This window comes from Podarcis liolepis (assembly GCF_965112155.1).
Source record: "Podarcis liolepis genome assembly, chromosome: 16".
Lineage (NCBI taxonomy): Eukaryota > Metazoa > Chordata > Lepidosauria > Squamata > Lacertidae > Podarcis > Podarcis liolepis.
In genome coordinates, this window is record NC_139567.1 from 19,743,578 (window position 1) to 19,758,736 (window position 15,159).

A 15,159-nucleotide genomic window follows, 5' to 3' on the forward strand; every position below is an offset into this window, starting at 1 on the left:
GAGTTGCAGGGATCATTAGGCCTGTGCTGTTTTGGTTTCTTGGAATAAAGAGAACTTCACTGAAACCAGTGGTTTTTCTTAATTTCTGACCTTCACCCGACTTCCTCTCCTGAAAACATCTTCCAGGTTTTAGTCCCACACTCTAACTGACACGGAGTTGTTGTTGTCTCCTCTGGATGTTGTTGGACTACAACTCTTAGTCAACAACTAGTGTGATCATGGATGATCAGGGATGATGAGAGTTGTAGTCTCTGCCACTCCCCTGCCCCCCAAACCACCATGGTTCTGGCATCCAGCTGTCCACTATTAGAAACAGAATACTAGAGGGACTCCAATGTGACCCATCATGGGAGTTCTCACACTGACAGGTTTTCTCCCACATCACTAACAGATTAATAGTGTTATTGGTGGATTTATATTGGACTGCTTTGCTAGTTGCTCTGTAATGCATCCCCAATGCTATTGCACTACAGCTGTGTGGAAGCTGACATCTGTGCTTGTTGTTGTTGTTTAGTCGTTTAGTCGTGTCCGACTCTTCGTGACCCCATGGACCAGAGCACGCCAGGCACTTCTGTCTTCCACTGCCTCCCACAGTTTGGTCAAACTCATGCTGGTAGCTTTGAGAACACTATCCAACCATCTCATCCTCTGTCGTCCCCTTCTCCTTGTGCCCTCCATCTTTCCCAACATCAGGGTCTTTTCCAGGGAGTCTTCTCTTCTCATGAGGTGGCCAAAGTATTGGAGCCTCAGCTTCCAGTGAGCACTCAGGGCTAATTTCCTCCAGAATGGATAGGTTTGTTCTTCTTGAAGTCCATGGGACTCTCAGGAGTCTCCTCCAGCACCATAATTCAAAAGCATCAATTCTTCGGTGATCAGCCTTCTTTATGGTCCAGCTCTCACTTCCATACATCACTACTAGGAAAACCATAGCTTTTACTATACGGACCTTTGTTGGCAAGGTGATATCTCTACTTTTTAAGATGCTGGACATCTGTGCTACAGCACAACAAAAGCGGGACCAAAAAAAATCCAGAATATATGTGGTATGAAAAGTCAGCAAGAAGTTACAGGACATGCACCAACTGGAAACCAAGAAATATGAGCACCTTGAAACTTTTGCAAGTGTAAACCACCCCAATTTATGCATCATAAATAGGATGAATGAAGGATGCTCTTCAGCCAACAGAAATGAGGTTCCGCAAAGAGAAAAGGCCTGTCAGATCTCAGGAGATGGAAGGCCCTTGGCTTCCCGCAATCCAATATGGATGAAACTTCTTCGAGAAGAGCTCTATTTAGTGTTGTTTTTTTTAAAAAAAAAAAACCTATGGTGGAAGCCATTGAAAAGGCACACTTGATTTGCCACAGAGTAATTGATTCATAGTAGATGGAAGGTTTATGACCTTGCTAAAGCAGTTGACATGGCAATGTCCTTCCAGACTTCTACCTAGTCTTGTGACACCAGAGTTTGACCAACAGCTCCTTGGGCTGCGACAGACAACACAGAGGTCCTTTTGTTCCCTGCTGGGTGGGGAGCCCACATTGATGTTGGTGGGCGGGAGAAGAGAACCTCATGTGGGAGATGCAAAGTCAGATAATTGACCACAAGGGAAATTGTACCCATCTCTGGGCCTAGTCTCAGCTTGGCCCTTTGCTCCTCTGTGCTAACTTCTCCCAGCCAGCAGCTGAATCACAAGAAAAAGTCTAGAAGAGACCTACATGGGGCGCAACTTCAGCAGGCTGGCGACGACTAAAAGCCCACGAGGCCTTTTGATGCCTTTTCCATTTACTGTATTTTTCGTCCCATAGGACGCTCCGTCCCATAGGACGCACCTGGTTTTTTGAGGGGGGAAATAAAGGGGGGGATTTCCTTTATTTCCCCCCCAAAAGCAGGTCGGGGAAACAGAACCAGGTCGAGGAACAGCGGGATGGCAGCGCTGCGCCTCCCTGCTGTCCCCCGAGCTTGTGGGGCTGGCCGATGTCAGCCCGGCGCAAGGGGCGCTCTGCATCAGGGCGCCCCGGCTGTCGGGCGGCAGGCTGCTATCGGCAGAGTGGGGAGCCCTGCGGGGAACTCCTGCAGGGCTCCCCATGCTGCGGATGTCTGCCTGGTGCGAAGGGCGCTCTGCTTCAGGGCGCCCTGCCCACAGGGCAGCAGGCTGCTATCCCCAGCGTGGGGAGCCCTGCGGGGAACTCCTGCAAGGCTCCCCACGCTGTGGATGTCTGCCCGGCGCGAGGGGCGCTCTGCTTCAGGGAGCCCCTCACGCCAGGCGGCAGGCTGCTATCCGCAGCGTGGGGAGCCCTGCGGGGAACTCCTGCAAGGCTCCCCGCGCTGCGGATGTCTGCCTGGCGCGGGGGGCGCTCTGCTTCAGGGCGCCCCTCGCGCTGGGCAGCAGGCTGCTATCCGCAGCATGGGGAGCCTTGCAGGGAACTCCTGCAGGGCTCCAACACGCTGCAGATGTCTGCCCGGTGCGGGGGGCGCTCTGCTTCAGGGCGCCCCTCGCGCTGGGCGGCAGGCTGCTATCCGCAGCCTAGACATCCCTGCGGGACCTCCCGCAGGGCTGCCTAGGCTGCGGATGTGTTCCCGAAGCGCCGGGCACTCTGCTTTCAGGGCGCCCGACGCTCCGGGAAGCAGGCTGCTATCCGCAGCCTAGACATCCCTGTGGGACGTCCCGCAGGGCTGCCTAGGCTGTGGATGTCTTCCTGAAGCCTGGAGAGCGAGAGGGGTCGGTGCGCACCGACCCCTCTCGCTCTCCAAGCTTCAGCAAAAGCCTGCATTCTGCCCATAGGACGCACCCAGGTTTCCCCTTCATTTTTGGAGGGGAAAAAGTGCGTCCTATAGGGCGAAAAATACGGTAGCTTGTAGTGATGGATGGCAGAGAAGGCTGCCAAAGGCTAGAGGCTTCAACGACACCAACCCCTCAGAAGATCTCCAATTCAATGCTCCCTTCCATTTCTCCCCTTTCTTATTTTGTGGTGGCAGATAAAATAACAAGAAAAGCTGTTGCAGGCTCAACTAGGCCTTAGGAAACAGTAGGAATAGTCGGAAGTCCCGAGAAACAATGTTTCCTAGATGTTATGCTTTCAGTGGTGTGTGTTTGCCTGAGCTTGAGTCTGGACTAAGAATTCTGAGCCCCTGTGTTCTGATTCAATACATGATATCCAGTCACAGAACACAGAACAGGATTTGGGCCACTGACATTGGTTCTTAAACTCTGAATTATGATTTGCAGCTTGGGAGTTTAGACAGCCAATCATGCTGAGAGTAAGAGCAGCCCAGACCTTCAGAAACATATATAAGCAGTTGCTTTGCCCCTGTTGTCCAGTTCTGTTAGTTCAATAAAAGTTCTTGCTGTTATCACTGTGTCTTGCTTCGTGGGAATCCACCTACACTTCAGCCCTGATGACCACTAACATAGGCCACAGCAGAGGTCATTCTCATTGTTTCTACCAAGTAAGAATCAGTGAAGAAATAGAATGGAACAGTTGTAGTGGCAGGGAAAGTTGATTCTGGGATTGTGGTTGGGTTAATTGCAACCTGAGCCAAAACATTAGAGGAATGTGGGCTCCATTTGTAATTAGCCAGGAAATTCCAAACCAAGAGTGTTCATATTATTAATTCCCCACTTCCAAATCCCAGTTGCTTCCCTGGTCTCCCAAAGTGGTCAACAAAGTGGTGGGAATCTCTCTGGCAGAGAGGTTCCCTTGTTGTTCCCTTGTTGTTTAACCCCAGCATCTGGGAAGCAAAGATGAAATGCCTCTGAATATGAAGTTTGCCATTGATTCTTATATCCATGTGTTATGTACTGAGTTGAATAGGATCCAAAATGCAGCAGTCTGATTGGTCCTAGAACAATAGGATTCAGAATGCAGTAGTCTGATTGGTCCCAGAACAATAGGATTCAGAATGCAGAGTCTGATTGGTCCACATGAGCCACCCAATCCAGCTCCAGGTGGAAGTGAATCCGCAACCTGATTGGCCTACAGGAGAATCCCAGAATTAGCCAATCACGCGGGGCCCATTGTGTAAATAATGTGTATAAAGCAGACATTCTGGGGCAACTTCCACTTCCTCCTCACCACTATGAGCTGAATAAAGGGCATGAAATCCACTCTCGACTCCGAGTATATTTCACCATGAATTTGTCTAATCCTTTTCAAAAGCCACCTCTTGGGCACTCTTGGTGGATTCCAAACTTAGGGAGAACTCTGTTGATATCCCAGGTCCCCATGGGACATGGGAAGAGTGGACCATTCTAGGGCTCTAGGGCTCACCTTACCTGGAAAAAGGCAACAGCGAACCAGTGTATCTCGTTGACACGCTTCCTTCAGTTGGCAACTCATAACATTCTCCATCAGCTGAAGCTTTTGAACAGTCATCAAGGGACATCCCTTCATACTCAGTGGGAACAGGACTCAGCATCCTTCACGTGTTGAAGTTTTTGAACGGTCATCAAGGGAAGGCCCTCGTATGTGATGAGGCTGGAATCTCACCCAAACTTATAATGGCTGGCTGGGATCTCTTGAAATTCCATGTCACTAAGGCAGCGGCATAGCTAGCCGCTCGGGTGCCTGGTGCGGGGGCATGTCCTGCAGCCAGGGGTGGGGCAATCCATCCATGGGGGCGGGGCGAGCCTCTCTGACATTTGGAGCCTCTCCACTGCCTTCAGCTGAGGGAAAGGCAGTAGGCAGACGCATGACCCACACTGCTGTTTCAGGCATTGGAGAACCTGCAGGCACCTAAGCCACCACGTCACTCCTAAAAAGTTTTGTGAGCCCAATTTTAAAAAACAAAAACAAAACTTCATTTTGTCACACACACCCGCCTCAGTGATGGCACCTGGGGCAGACCGCATTCTGTCACACACACCCCATTCATCCTCCAATGCGCACTCTAAAAAAAGATACAGTCCAGTGCTCCCTATCTGGGTGGGAAACACTTGATTGATTTTAAGTCTAATCTTTCTTGCTCCAGATTTCTAAAGTGAGCTCTCAATTGTTCCTACAGTCTGATTGTCTTGGAAACCATAAAACAGCATTAAGTTATTGTCAATTATGGTAAATTTGTTGTCAGCTCCTAAGCAGTTTGTTAGATGAAGTAAATTGCCCCTGAGGATGGAGCTGAGCTTGCAGACTCACAAAAGAGAAAGAAAGAAAGAAAGAAAGAAAGAAAGAAAGAAAGAAAGAAAGAAAGAAAGAAAGAAAGAAAGAAAGGAAGGAAGAAAGAAAGAAAGAAAGAAAGAAAGGAAGGAAGGAAGGAAGGAAGGTAGGTAGGTTTGAGCTACCCAACTTGTTGTAATTCGCTGGAGACCCACCTTAGAGCCAAAACCACATTTGTTTCATCCATGACAGAACTTTTACAGTGTAAACACAAAAATCTAAGTAAAGACCCAGTAATATTGAGGGGTATGCATTCACAAGCAGCAAGCAGTTAGGAGAAATGTCCTTATCCCTGCACTCACCCTGTGAAACAATGTCCTTTTCCAAAAAAAATCCAACCCAAATTAGACAATCCACGTGAGCCTTGACTATTTATTTATTTATTTATTTATATCCCATTAAACCATGGCTTTCGTCAAGAAGGAAATACGCCGAGTTAATTGATGCAAAACAAAAAACAATGCTGATGGTTGTTCTGTGTAAAGAAATTTAGGCCAGGAGATACGCTGTCTGACAAACAATTTGCATCCGATTGGCCAGTCTACCATCCACCACATGACAACTTGTGGATATATTTATTTGGGCCCCGCATGAAGGTTTCCCACTTTTAACGGCAGCTCAGCTACCAACCCTCTGTTAACAATGGAGCGTGTGGCGAAAGATAGCAAGCCGAACACCGCAGGCAAGATGACCTTCCTTTCTCGCACCGAAACATTTGCAGCCGCCCATAGGCTGAACAGGTAACAACGGGGAAGAGGGAGGATGGAGGGTTGAGAGGAAAAAAACATGTTTCGAAGGTGACCAAAGAGCCCACGATTTCCCCATCCCTGGAAGGAAGCATAGATGTGCAACCTCTCAGAAGACTGGCTGCCCAATGGATTCTAGTGAGTATTTCCTGTACCTACAATTCTCCGGACATAAGGAACCAGTTGCCCAAGATAGCATCTCTGATACTCATATCGTTCAAAGGGCAAATAGAGCCAAAGGGCAAATGTTAACCAGGTTTGGTCTGCAGGGTAAGAACTGCTGCTATTGCAGCAGTTTCCTTCCCAAGTTCAGGAAAGAGACTCATCTGTAACCTTTATCTCAGCTATGCAATATGAAGCGTTGGGTTTCTTAATGCGTTCTAGCTCTCCCCACTTTCCTCTGTATGACCTGCCCCACCCTGCAACAAAGGTGAGAAAGGATGTCTAAGGAGGTTCAGAAGCTATCATAACAGACTCTCCAAGTGCCCTCTTTTGAAGGGACAGTCCCAGACTTACAGAAGACATCCCGGTTTCTGATTTGATCCCGGAATGTCCCGCTCTTCCTTAGGACGTTCCTATTTTCATTGGAGAAATGTTGGAGGGTATAGAGTTATGTGACTCCCAAGCCAAGGAGATAAGTAACTGTTTTGTTTTGTTTTGTTTTTATTGTATTTATATTCAGTGTAAGCCGCCCTGAGCCCAGTCTTGGCCAGGGAGGGCGGGATATAAAAATATTAATATTATTATTCTTATACAACCTTTAGAAGACATCTGACGGCAGCCTTGTATAGGGAGGTTTTTTAACGTTTAATGCTTTATTATTATTTATTACGTTTTTATATATCTTGGAAGCTGCCAATCAGATGGGTGTGGTATAAACAATATAATAATAATAATAATAATAATAATAATAATAATAGGATAGGACATCCATATTTTCTTCGGAGAAAGCTTGGAGGTTATGTCATAGTTTTCTGTCTCCAGTGGCCATTCATTCTTTCCACAGTTTACTCTGTTCATGAAGCTGCAAAAATTTGTGCAACAGGCAACTGACTAGTCTTCAGGGCCCAACAGGACTCTGCCAATTTGTCACTTGAACAAGACAGGAAGAAAGTAGATGGGATGGCGAAGAAGCTGGAGAGTAGGGCCTAGATGTCTGTAAAAAGGGGAATTAAAAGAGGATTTCATCAATGATGGCACTAGAAGGAAAATGGACACTTTTGTCCAAGTCAGCTTTAAGCTAGGCAGAGGACCTTCTCGATAGTGGTGCCCACCCTGTGGAACACCCTCCCATCAGATGTCAAGGAAATAAACAACTATGACTTTTAGAAGACATCTGAAGGCAGCCCTGCTTAGGGAAGTTTTTAATGTTTGATGTTGTATTGTGCTTTTAATTCTGTTGGGAGCTGCCCAGTGTGGCTGGGGAAACCCAGCCAGATGGGTGGGGCATAAATAATAAGTAATAAATTTTATTATTATTATTATTATTATTATTATTATTATTATTATTATTATTACAGTACTTGGAGGTGTTGGGGACTGAACCTGGGATTTTCTGCATGCAGAACGGATGCCCTATCCACTGGGCTACAGAGTGTCAGTATATACTGACAAACAGGGTTCTGGGAAAGGTTGCCAAGTGGCAAAGCTTCTCATGGCCCAGGGAAAAAAGCATTTCTCCCACCTACTAATATTCACAGTTAAAGGCACAGGAACTGGGATTGGTATATGAAAGACAGCAACCTGAGTTCTGGGGAAGAATGAAGAAGAAATTATTTGTACTTGGGGGAAAGGCAACGTGATTGTTGTAGCTAATGCTGCTTAGATTGCAGACAGAGCCTCCCACCCGGGTTGAGAGGACGTATTCCAGAGGGGGACATTTGAGTATCTCTTGCAAAACACACATGCATATAACAAGAGTATTGCGGCACCTGGAAGACAGATTAAAAGATTTATTGTAGAAAGTGCTTTTGTGAATAAAAGCTCGTATAAACGAAGCGTTGCATTATACACACACAGCAAAAGGCAGCAAAAGGCAAATGGTACGAGGTGTACTATTTCTCTCCAGAGTTGCTGACGAGGTAGATCAGGACTTACTGGTAGACTTGCCAGAGATAAACAAGGACATGGACTCCCGGTTGTTTCACAACAGCCATCTGGTTGGCCACTGTAAGAACAAGATGCTAGACTAGATTGGCCACTGCTCTGATCCAGCTGGCTGTTTTCTTGGACTGCCTCTATTAATTATTGTTGTTGTTTAGTCATGTCCGACTCTTCATGACCCCATGGACCAGAGCACGCCAGGCACTCCTGTCTTCCCTGCCTCCCACAGTTTGGTCAAACTCATGCCGGTAGCGTCGAGAACACTATCCAACCATCTCGTCCTCTGTCGTCCCCTTCTCCTTGTGCCCTCCATCTTTCCCAACATCAGGGTCTTTTCCAGGGAGTCTTCTTTTCTCATGAGGTGGTCAAAGTATTGGAGTCTCAGCTTCAGGATCTGTCCTTCCAGTGAGCACTCAGGGCTGATTTCCTTGAGAATGGATAGGTTTGATCTTCTTGCAGTCCATGGGACTCTCAAGAGTCTCCTCCAGCACCATAATTCAAAAGCATCAATTCTTCAGCGATCAGCCTTCTTTATGGTCCAGCTCTCACTTCCATACATCACTACTGGGAAAACCATAGCTTTAACTATACGGACCTTCCTCTATTAATATAGACATTTAAAACAGCGTTATGGAATATCCTTATTGTCAAGGTCAAGTGGCTATGGATTTTCGTTGCTCTTTTTGTTTTAAAGTTATCGTGTTTCTTCTGTTAAAATTGCTGGCATTGCTACAAGAGAAAGGTTCTTTTTTCCCCTTCTAAATTATGCAGCTGTGATGAAGAACGCTCAGGGTATAACGGCCTTGTGCTCAGTTCTGGAACTGAAAGCAAATTCCTGGGCTGAGCATGTGCTCAGAGGCCTTGTCCTTTTGTTCTGAGAGTGTTTTGCATCCAGTTTGCGGGTCTCGGAGTTTGAAGAAAAAGTCAAAATTGATGCTGGAAGCTTGCTCCTCCCTGATCTATGCAAAGGGCAGCCACATGCAATATAGGTCCATCCCCAACAGCAATAATTTGGCATTATGATTTACGTTAACTGGGCTGGATAGGGCTCAGCAGAGTCAGGAATCATCACCGAATGTAGAGGTGGCACAAGAAATACGGTGATTATAGAAGTACTGGACTCTATAATCCAGGCCCTTATAAAGTCACTCTCAGTCTAGCCAATGACATTGCAGCATTGCTGTGAGGATAAAAGTGGGAGGAAGGATAACCGTGAATGCCACCCTTGAGCTCCTTGGAGGAAAAGTGAGGTTTAAATGTAATACTAAAACAAAGAAGACTTGCAAATAGCTGCAAAAAAGCTGGGTTGGGTATGGCTCAATTTTTTTAAAAAATAAGGGCTGTTTCAGAAGTAATGGATCCTTTGAGGGTCCATTTTGAGTTATCCTTGCTAGTCACTGACAATAGACAGTCTCCATGTACAAAAGGCTTCCTTCTCTGTTCCCATCTGCAGTTAGATTGCCTCTCTTGCTGTTTTCATCTTATTCCTGTTGGCTGCTTCTTTTTCTCAACCCTCACCCTCTGTCTTACAGCAAATCTCTGAATGAGGAGGCGAATAGGAAGCTGTTTGGGAAATGCAATCAGAGCCACGGGCATAACTACAAAGGTAAGAGCAGTGAGCCTTTCTAGCATTGATGATGATGGTGGTGGTGATGATACGTACTGCCTCCATGTAAAGACTGGAGCAAATTCTTCTACAGGCAAACAGGGGAAGGGGAGGGGTGATAAGCTTTGAAAGGCATTCCTCTTTCTGGTGGGAAGAGACCCTGTTCAGTGTTTTTCCTGCTGGAATCCGAATGGAGATTTTTCTCACCAGGGGCTTAGAATCCAGCAGTGTGTACTCAGCTTCAGTTGGCAAAACTGAGTGGTCAAATTCCCCAGGACTGTGCCCCTTTGGGGTTGCACACTTGAATGCTCTTCTGTTGGGGAAGAGGGGAGACCTTGCATGCGGAAATGTAGAAGAAGAAGAAGAAGAAGAAGAGTTTGGATTTGATATCCCGCCTTTCACTCCCTTTAAGGAGTCTCAAAGCGGCTAACATTCTCCTTTCCCTTCCTCCCCCACAACAAACACTCTGTGAGGTGAGTGGGGCTGAGAGACTTCAAAGAAGTGTGACTGGTCCAAGGTCACCCAGCAGCTGCATGTGGAGGAGCGGAGACGCGAACCCGGTTCCCCAGATTATGAGACTACCGCTCTTAACCACTACACCACACTGTAGCAGCACATCAGGCTAGTTCTCTCTGACGTGCTCATTTCCAATGTTTTCTGGAGGTGGGGCAGCGCTAAAGCATGCAAGTATTTTTCCTTATTGCAGAGGAGATTGTATGTTTCAGCAAGAGATGTGCTTTACCCAACTCTTTGCTACCACCTTGTGGTACTGAACTGGGTCTGCAATTAATGCTAACAACTCTCTCACAGTTTCTTCTTTCTCCTTTGCAGTGACAGTGACCATATGTGGAAAGGTAGGGCATTTTCCTTTTGTTGCTCTTTATTTTGAAAACAGGTTTTGTGCCTTTACCAAGAGTCTGAGATTCTCAGCAGCACTTGAGATATGCTGCTGCCATGTTTCAATTCACCACTGTGGGATCGGATCCCTTGATTAGAGGCCGCCTTGCAGGATCAGAACCAGTTCCATCCAGCTCAGACATCTGTTTCCAACCATTTGACCACCCCAGTGCCTTATAGGTCACATATAAGCAGAGTACAATGACCATGTCTTTCCCCGGTTGTTTGTCCCTAGTACCTGATATTTAGAGATAGACTGCATCTGCAAATGGAGGTTCCACTTTAAGCCAATAGCCATTGATAAATCTCTTCTCCATGCATTTATCCAATCATAACCTCTTGTGATAGTTCCTAGCATTGGTCCCCCCCACTACTGTTGTTAATAGTATTATCATAGTAGTAGTATTCAAGAGCAGCTCTAAGTCCTGTCCTTTGAACACTCCAAGGGTTAAAAAATAAAATTATTATTATTGACGTCATTTTTAGTAAAATAATAATAATAATGTACTTGTATGTACAGCACCAGAAATTCTGAATATTAAATGATATATAAATACCTGGTATAAAATCATCACCATTATTACCATTGGTATTATTTAACTTGTCTTACAGATTGACCCCATCAGTGGAATGTTCATGAATATTTACAAGCTTCAGGAATATATGAAGGTAATTCCAGAGTTATGAACCTCAGAGGCAAAGTTTATAACACGGGTCGGCAAACTATGGACCGCAGGCCAGATCAGACCCAATTGCCCTCAGGATCTGGCCCGCGGACATGCCATGGATCGGCGATTCTGTTTGTTAATTTTTTTCCAGTGCCACCATTTTTTTTCCGCCGCCATTTCCCCCCCTCTCCCTCACAACGCGGCTCCTCCTCCTGGCTTCTCCTCTCCCTGCGTAGTGGAGGAAAGGGGCTGGGCTGAGCTGGCTGAGCGCCATTTTGGGCAGCGCCTCTCCGGAGCCAGCCAGCCCTTTCGGGGCTACTCGTCCCGCCGCCGCCAGCCTCTGCCACTCGCAAGGGCAGCCACAGGAGACACAGTTGGCAGCGAACAGTGCAGCACCTCTCCCAACCGCAGCTCCTGTGTCTGCCCTTGCGAGTGCCAGAGGCTGGCTGCAGTGGCGAGACGAGCGACTTTGCAGCAGCATAGGTAGGCAGGGGGCGGGGAGGATTTGGGGGAGAGAGGGGGGGAGAGAGAAGCCCCCTCCGCCACATGCACAACGTCTGGGGGACGGTGAACCGCCCCCCTCCAAAAAAAGTTTGCTGACCCCTGGTTTAGAACTTCACAATCCCTGTTCCCAACCAGATCTTTGCTCTTATTTTCAGGAAGCCATTATGGATCCGCTCGACCACAAGAACCTTGACCAGGATGTTGATTTTTTTGCCAGCGTTGCAAGGTGGGTAGCTGTTAAGTTTGTGTGCCGTCTCCACTGCCCACATTTGTAAAGAGTGCAGGAGACTTGCATCCATATACAATGTCAGATGTGGGTCATGGTCCTGGTTTTGGGGAAACAGCCTCATTGGACCCACAAGCTAGAGGGGCCTCCTCCCCAAGCTGCTTTGTAGAGATGGCTATGAGGGCAAAGCAAACAGCCACAGGCAGAACAACTTAATGCTGTTACTCTAGAAACAAGTTGCTCAGACCAAAGGACCAGGCCAGAGGTTTCCATTTTATACGACTATTGGGAATCCGATTGGCTCCTTTATGTCACATGGCTGGAAAGCCACCTGCTGGTCAGCTGCATAAGTGACCCTCAAGTACAGCAAAAAGCAGGCTGGTTGCTCCCTCTTCCAGAAAGCTGGCACAGAGGTGCATAGACCATGCCTGGCTTGTGTAAGTTTGTCACAGCCTGAGGCTTGAGAGAAGATCCACACCATACATATATATAACCCACAACTGTCCTGGATAAACCAGGAAAACCATTTTGGGCACCATGCTCTCGCACAGTTTCGGGTCGTGATCTCACACGGCTCCCCCAAATTCCCAATTTTGTCCACCGTGCTTGGAAAAAGCCTTCTTGTGCAGGTCATGTGAGTGCGGCCTGGAAGATGGTGGCCCCGTTTTTCCCCACTTCCCCAAAAGAATCATGGGAGCTGTAGTTTTCCCATGCACAGAGAGAGCTACAATTCCCAGTACATTTCACAAACAATAGTTCCCAGGATTCTCTGGGGAAAGAAGCCATGTTCTTTAAATGTGTGTTTAAATATTTGGAGTGGGTCTGCCATGAGACATCCTGTGCCTTATCCAGACTAAAGTTACATCAGAGTAGAATATACACAGATTTGATTTGAAGTCATGGGCGAGAAGCAACAGGGTAAAGAAAGGCAGGTTTGAAGGCAGCGCTACCTTTATGCAGAAAAACCTATATTGTGGAGTCTCTTCCTTGTCCATATCAACCTCTCTGCTCTTCCTCCAGCACAACAGAGAACTTAGCCGTGTACATATGGAAAAACCTTGAAAAAATCCTACCAGATGGATGCCTGCACAAAGTCAAGGTCTATGAATCCGACAGAAATTTTATCGTATACAAGGGGGACTAAAAATCCACAAGGAACAGGGGGCGGGGGTTGGCTAGGAGAGTTATTCTCCCATATATTGTATTAACACTCATTGTTGATTTAATGTGACAAACCCCTTCTCAGAACATTTGCAAACTATTCTGTATCTACAGTGAAGAGATGCCTCCAGGGCCTTTTACTGCAGTATTGCAGCTTTGTTTAATCTGTTGGTTAAAAAGATCTGCAAAAGCCATGTTGTGACATGTGTGTAACCTCATTCTTCATCACAGCATTATCCAGCAAGGGGATAGTCCATTACATTAAGATAGTTCACATGCGTAAAGGCTGGCTGCTGAATATAAGACTGGCTCCGTTGCAAAGCTCTGGGTGCGAAGAGATGCAAGAATCCTGGGTTGAAGCCAATGCTGGTCCTACTCAAAGTCAACCCATTGAAGCTAATGGGCATGGCTGAGGACTCATCTAGACTTCTGCTTGTCCTGGCACTTCCCCCTACGGAAACCCAATCTTTACCGCTAAAGTGGAGCAAACGTCAACAACCAGGGTTTCTGCAGACTGACATTTGCTCTGATTCAGTGTTAAAGAGCAGGTTTTCCCAGGGAAAGTGGTCGGGCCAATGGAAAACTGCTCAGACCAAGAAAGCATGGGACAAGCAGGAAAAAAGCATGGGACAAGCAGAAGTATGGATGAACCCCGAGTTTCACTAAATCCAACAGGCCTGCTTTAAGAAAGACTAGCATTGGATATAATCTTCTGCTTCTGCAAGTGGACCACATGCAAAAGGCTGTCAGGTGGGGCTTCTCTGATGACCAAGTGATGGATCCCATACAACTTTATATCCCAACAGCGACTGTGTTATCCTTATTGCAGATAGGTAGCCGTGTTGGTCTGAAGAAGTGTGCTTGCACACGAAAGCTCATACCAAGAACTAACTTAGTTGGTCTTTAAGGTGCTACTGGAAGGAATTGTGTTATCCTTACAAAGCCAGCTCATAATCCGATTGCTAATCATCCTCCGTTAAGATGCATCACCCTACATAAGGTTAAATTTCATAATGCCGGGATTGTTAACACAATACATTCAGCCCAAGCTGCTGAGCTGAGGTTTTAGTGAATGAACCAAAGGAAAAAATAACATCAATCATTTCTAGGGCTGTGAAGCTTATGAACAGTGGGTTATGGGGGGCCGGGGAGATGTCTATCGGGGAAACAGTTCAGTTTGCTTAATGCCCAAAAGGCATTTCCAACCCAGAATTTTTGCATGTGAATACATGAAAAGCATTCCCGAGAATCTAGGGAACTGTCGTTCACCCTTCACAGCACTGCAGTTCCCAGAATCTGTAACAAACTACATTTCTCAGGATTCTTGGGGAGGTGCTTTAAATGCATGGTGTATACGCAGCCAGTGTCTTACCATGCACAATGCCATCAGCAACGTTACTGGAAAAGAGAGAAGAAACAGGTGTATGTGCAAACTGACCCATATTTGAGTGGCAGCTCCAAAAGGAGTTCAGTATCCATCCTCAGAGGTCTGAACACACCCTGCTGACACTTCTGAAAACAGGCTGTGGGATCAACACTGGAGGTGTGGAACCTGGAAGATACACTTGAGAAAACACGCCCGGCCCTTCCATCCTGATGCATGTCAGATTTGGCACTCCTGGTCCAAAAGTACACCTCCAAAATCAGACAAGCAGAACCACAGCCGCTGCTGCGCCGCATCGACTTACTCCAGGTTTTAGGGGTACACATAACATCAGAGTAAACACAGTCCCCAGCAGGCGTCTGATTGCACAAATTGGTCTTCGCTGCATTACCGTCAGCGCAGAGTGCACTGCAGGGTCTGCTCCCCACCATGAGGTACATACAGAATTAAATTGCTAATGGAGACGAATTTACAACAATCACTTGTTAAGTCCATAAAACAGAAGAGTCCACATACTCTCGATTACTAGTCACTGGTCATAATAAAAGCACGGCCAAATTCTGGATTGTTGTTGTTTTCAATTAACACAGCTACCTTTTAAAAACTAAAACCAGTAACTAATGATGACTTTTCCCTATCACAGCCACCCTGCCAAGAGCATTGTTCCCCCACTACCATCACACATTTTACAGATGGAAGACTGGTGCTCA

At 46.7% G+C, this 15,159-nt stretch overlaps 1 protein-coding gene across 2 annotated transcripts; it reads left to right on the forward strand.

Moving 5' to 3' along the window:
* Positions 1-5,734: 5,734 nt before the first annotated feature.
* On the forward strand, positions 5,735-13,259 carry LOC310695912 (6-pyruvoyl tetrahydrobiopterin synthase-like). Of its 2 annotated transcripts, XM_083480857.1 has the most exons (6): positions 5,735-5,894; positions 9,536-9,609; positions 10,441-10,463; positions 11,119-11,175; positions 11,834-11,904; positions 12,925-13,259. In XM_083480857.1, the coding sequence occupies exons 1-6, from the start codon at positions 5,797-5,799 to the stop codon at positions 13,046-13,048; spliced, it is 447 nt and encodes a 148-aa protein (XP_083336983.1). In that variant the 5' UTR covers positions 5,735-5,796; the 3' UTR covers positions 13,049-13,259. The 2 variants fall into 2 exon arrangements, with proteins under 2 accessions (XP_083336983.1, XP_083336982.1); XM_083480856.1 differs by lacking the exon at positions 5,735-5,894 and having other exon boundaries at positions 9,405-9,609.
* Positions 13,260-15,159: the final 1,900 nt, after the last annotated feature.

Coding starts and splice junctions, on each gene's coding strand:
- LOC310695912 (XM_083480856.1), top strand. CDS start 9,420: ATGTACAAAAGGCTTCCTTCTCTGTTCCCATCTGCAGTTAGATTGCCT. Junction 9,610..10,440: donor CCACGGGCATAACTACAAAG/GTAAGAGCAGTG, acceptor TCTCCTTTGCAG/TGACAGTGACCATATGTGGA. Junction 11,176..11,833: donor AGCTTCAGGAATATATGAAG/GTAATTCCAGAG, acceptor TCTTATTTTCAG/GAAGCCATTATGGATCCGCT.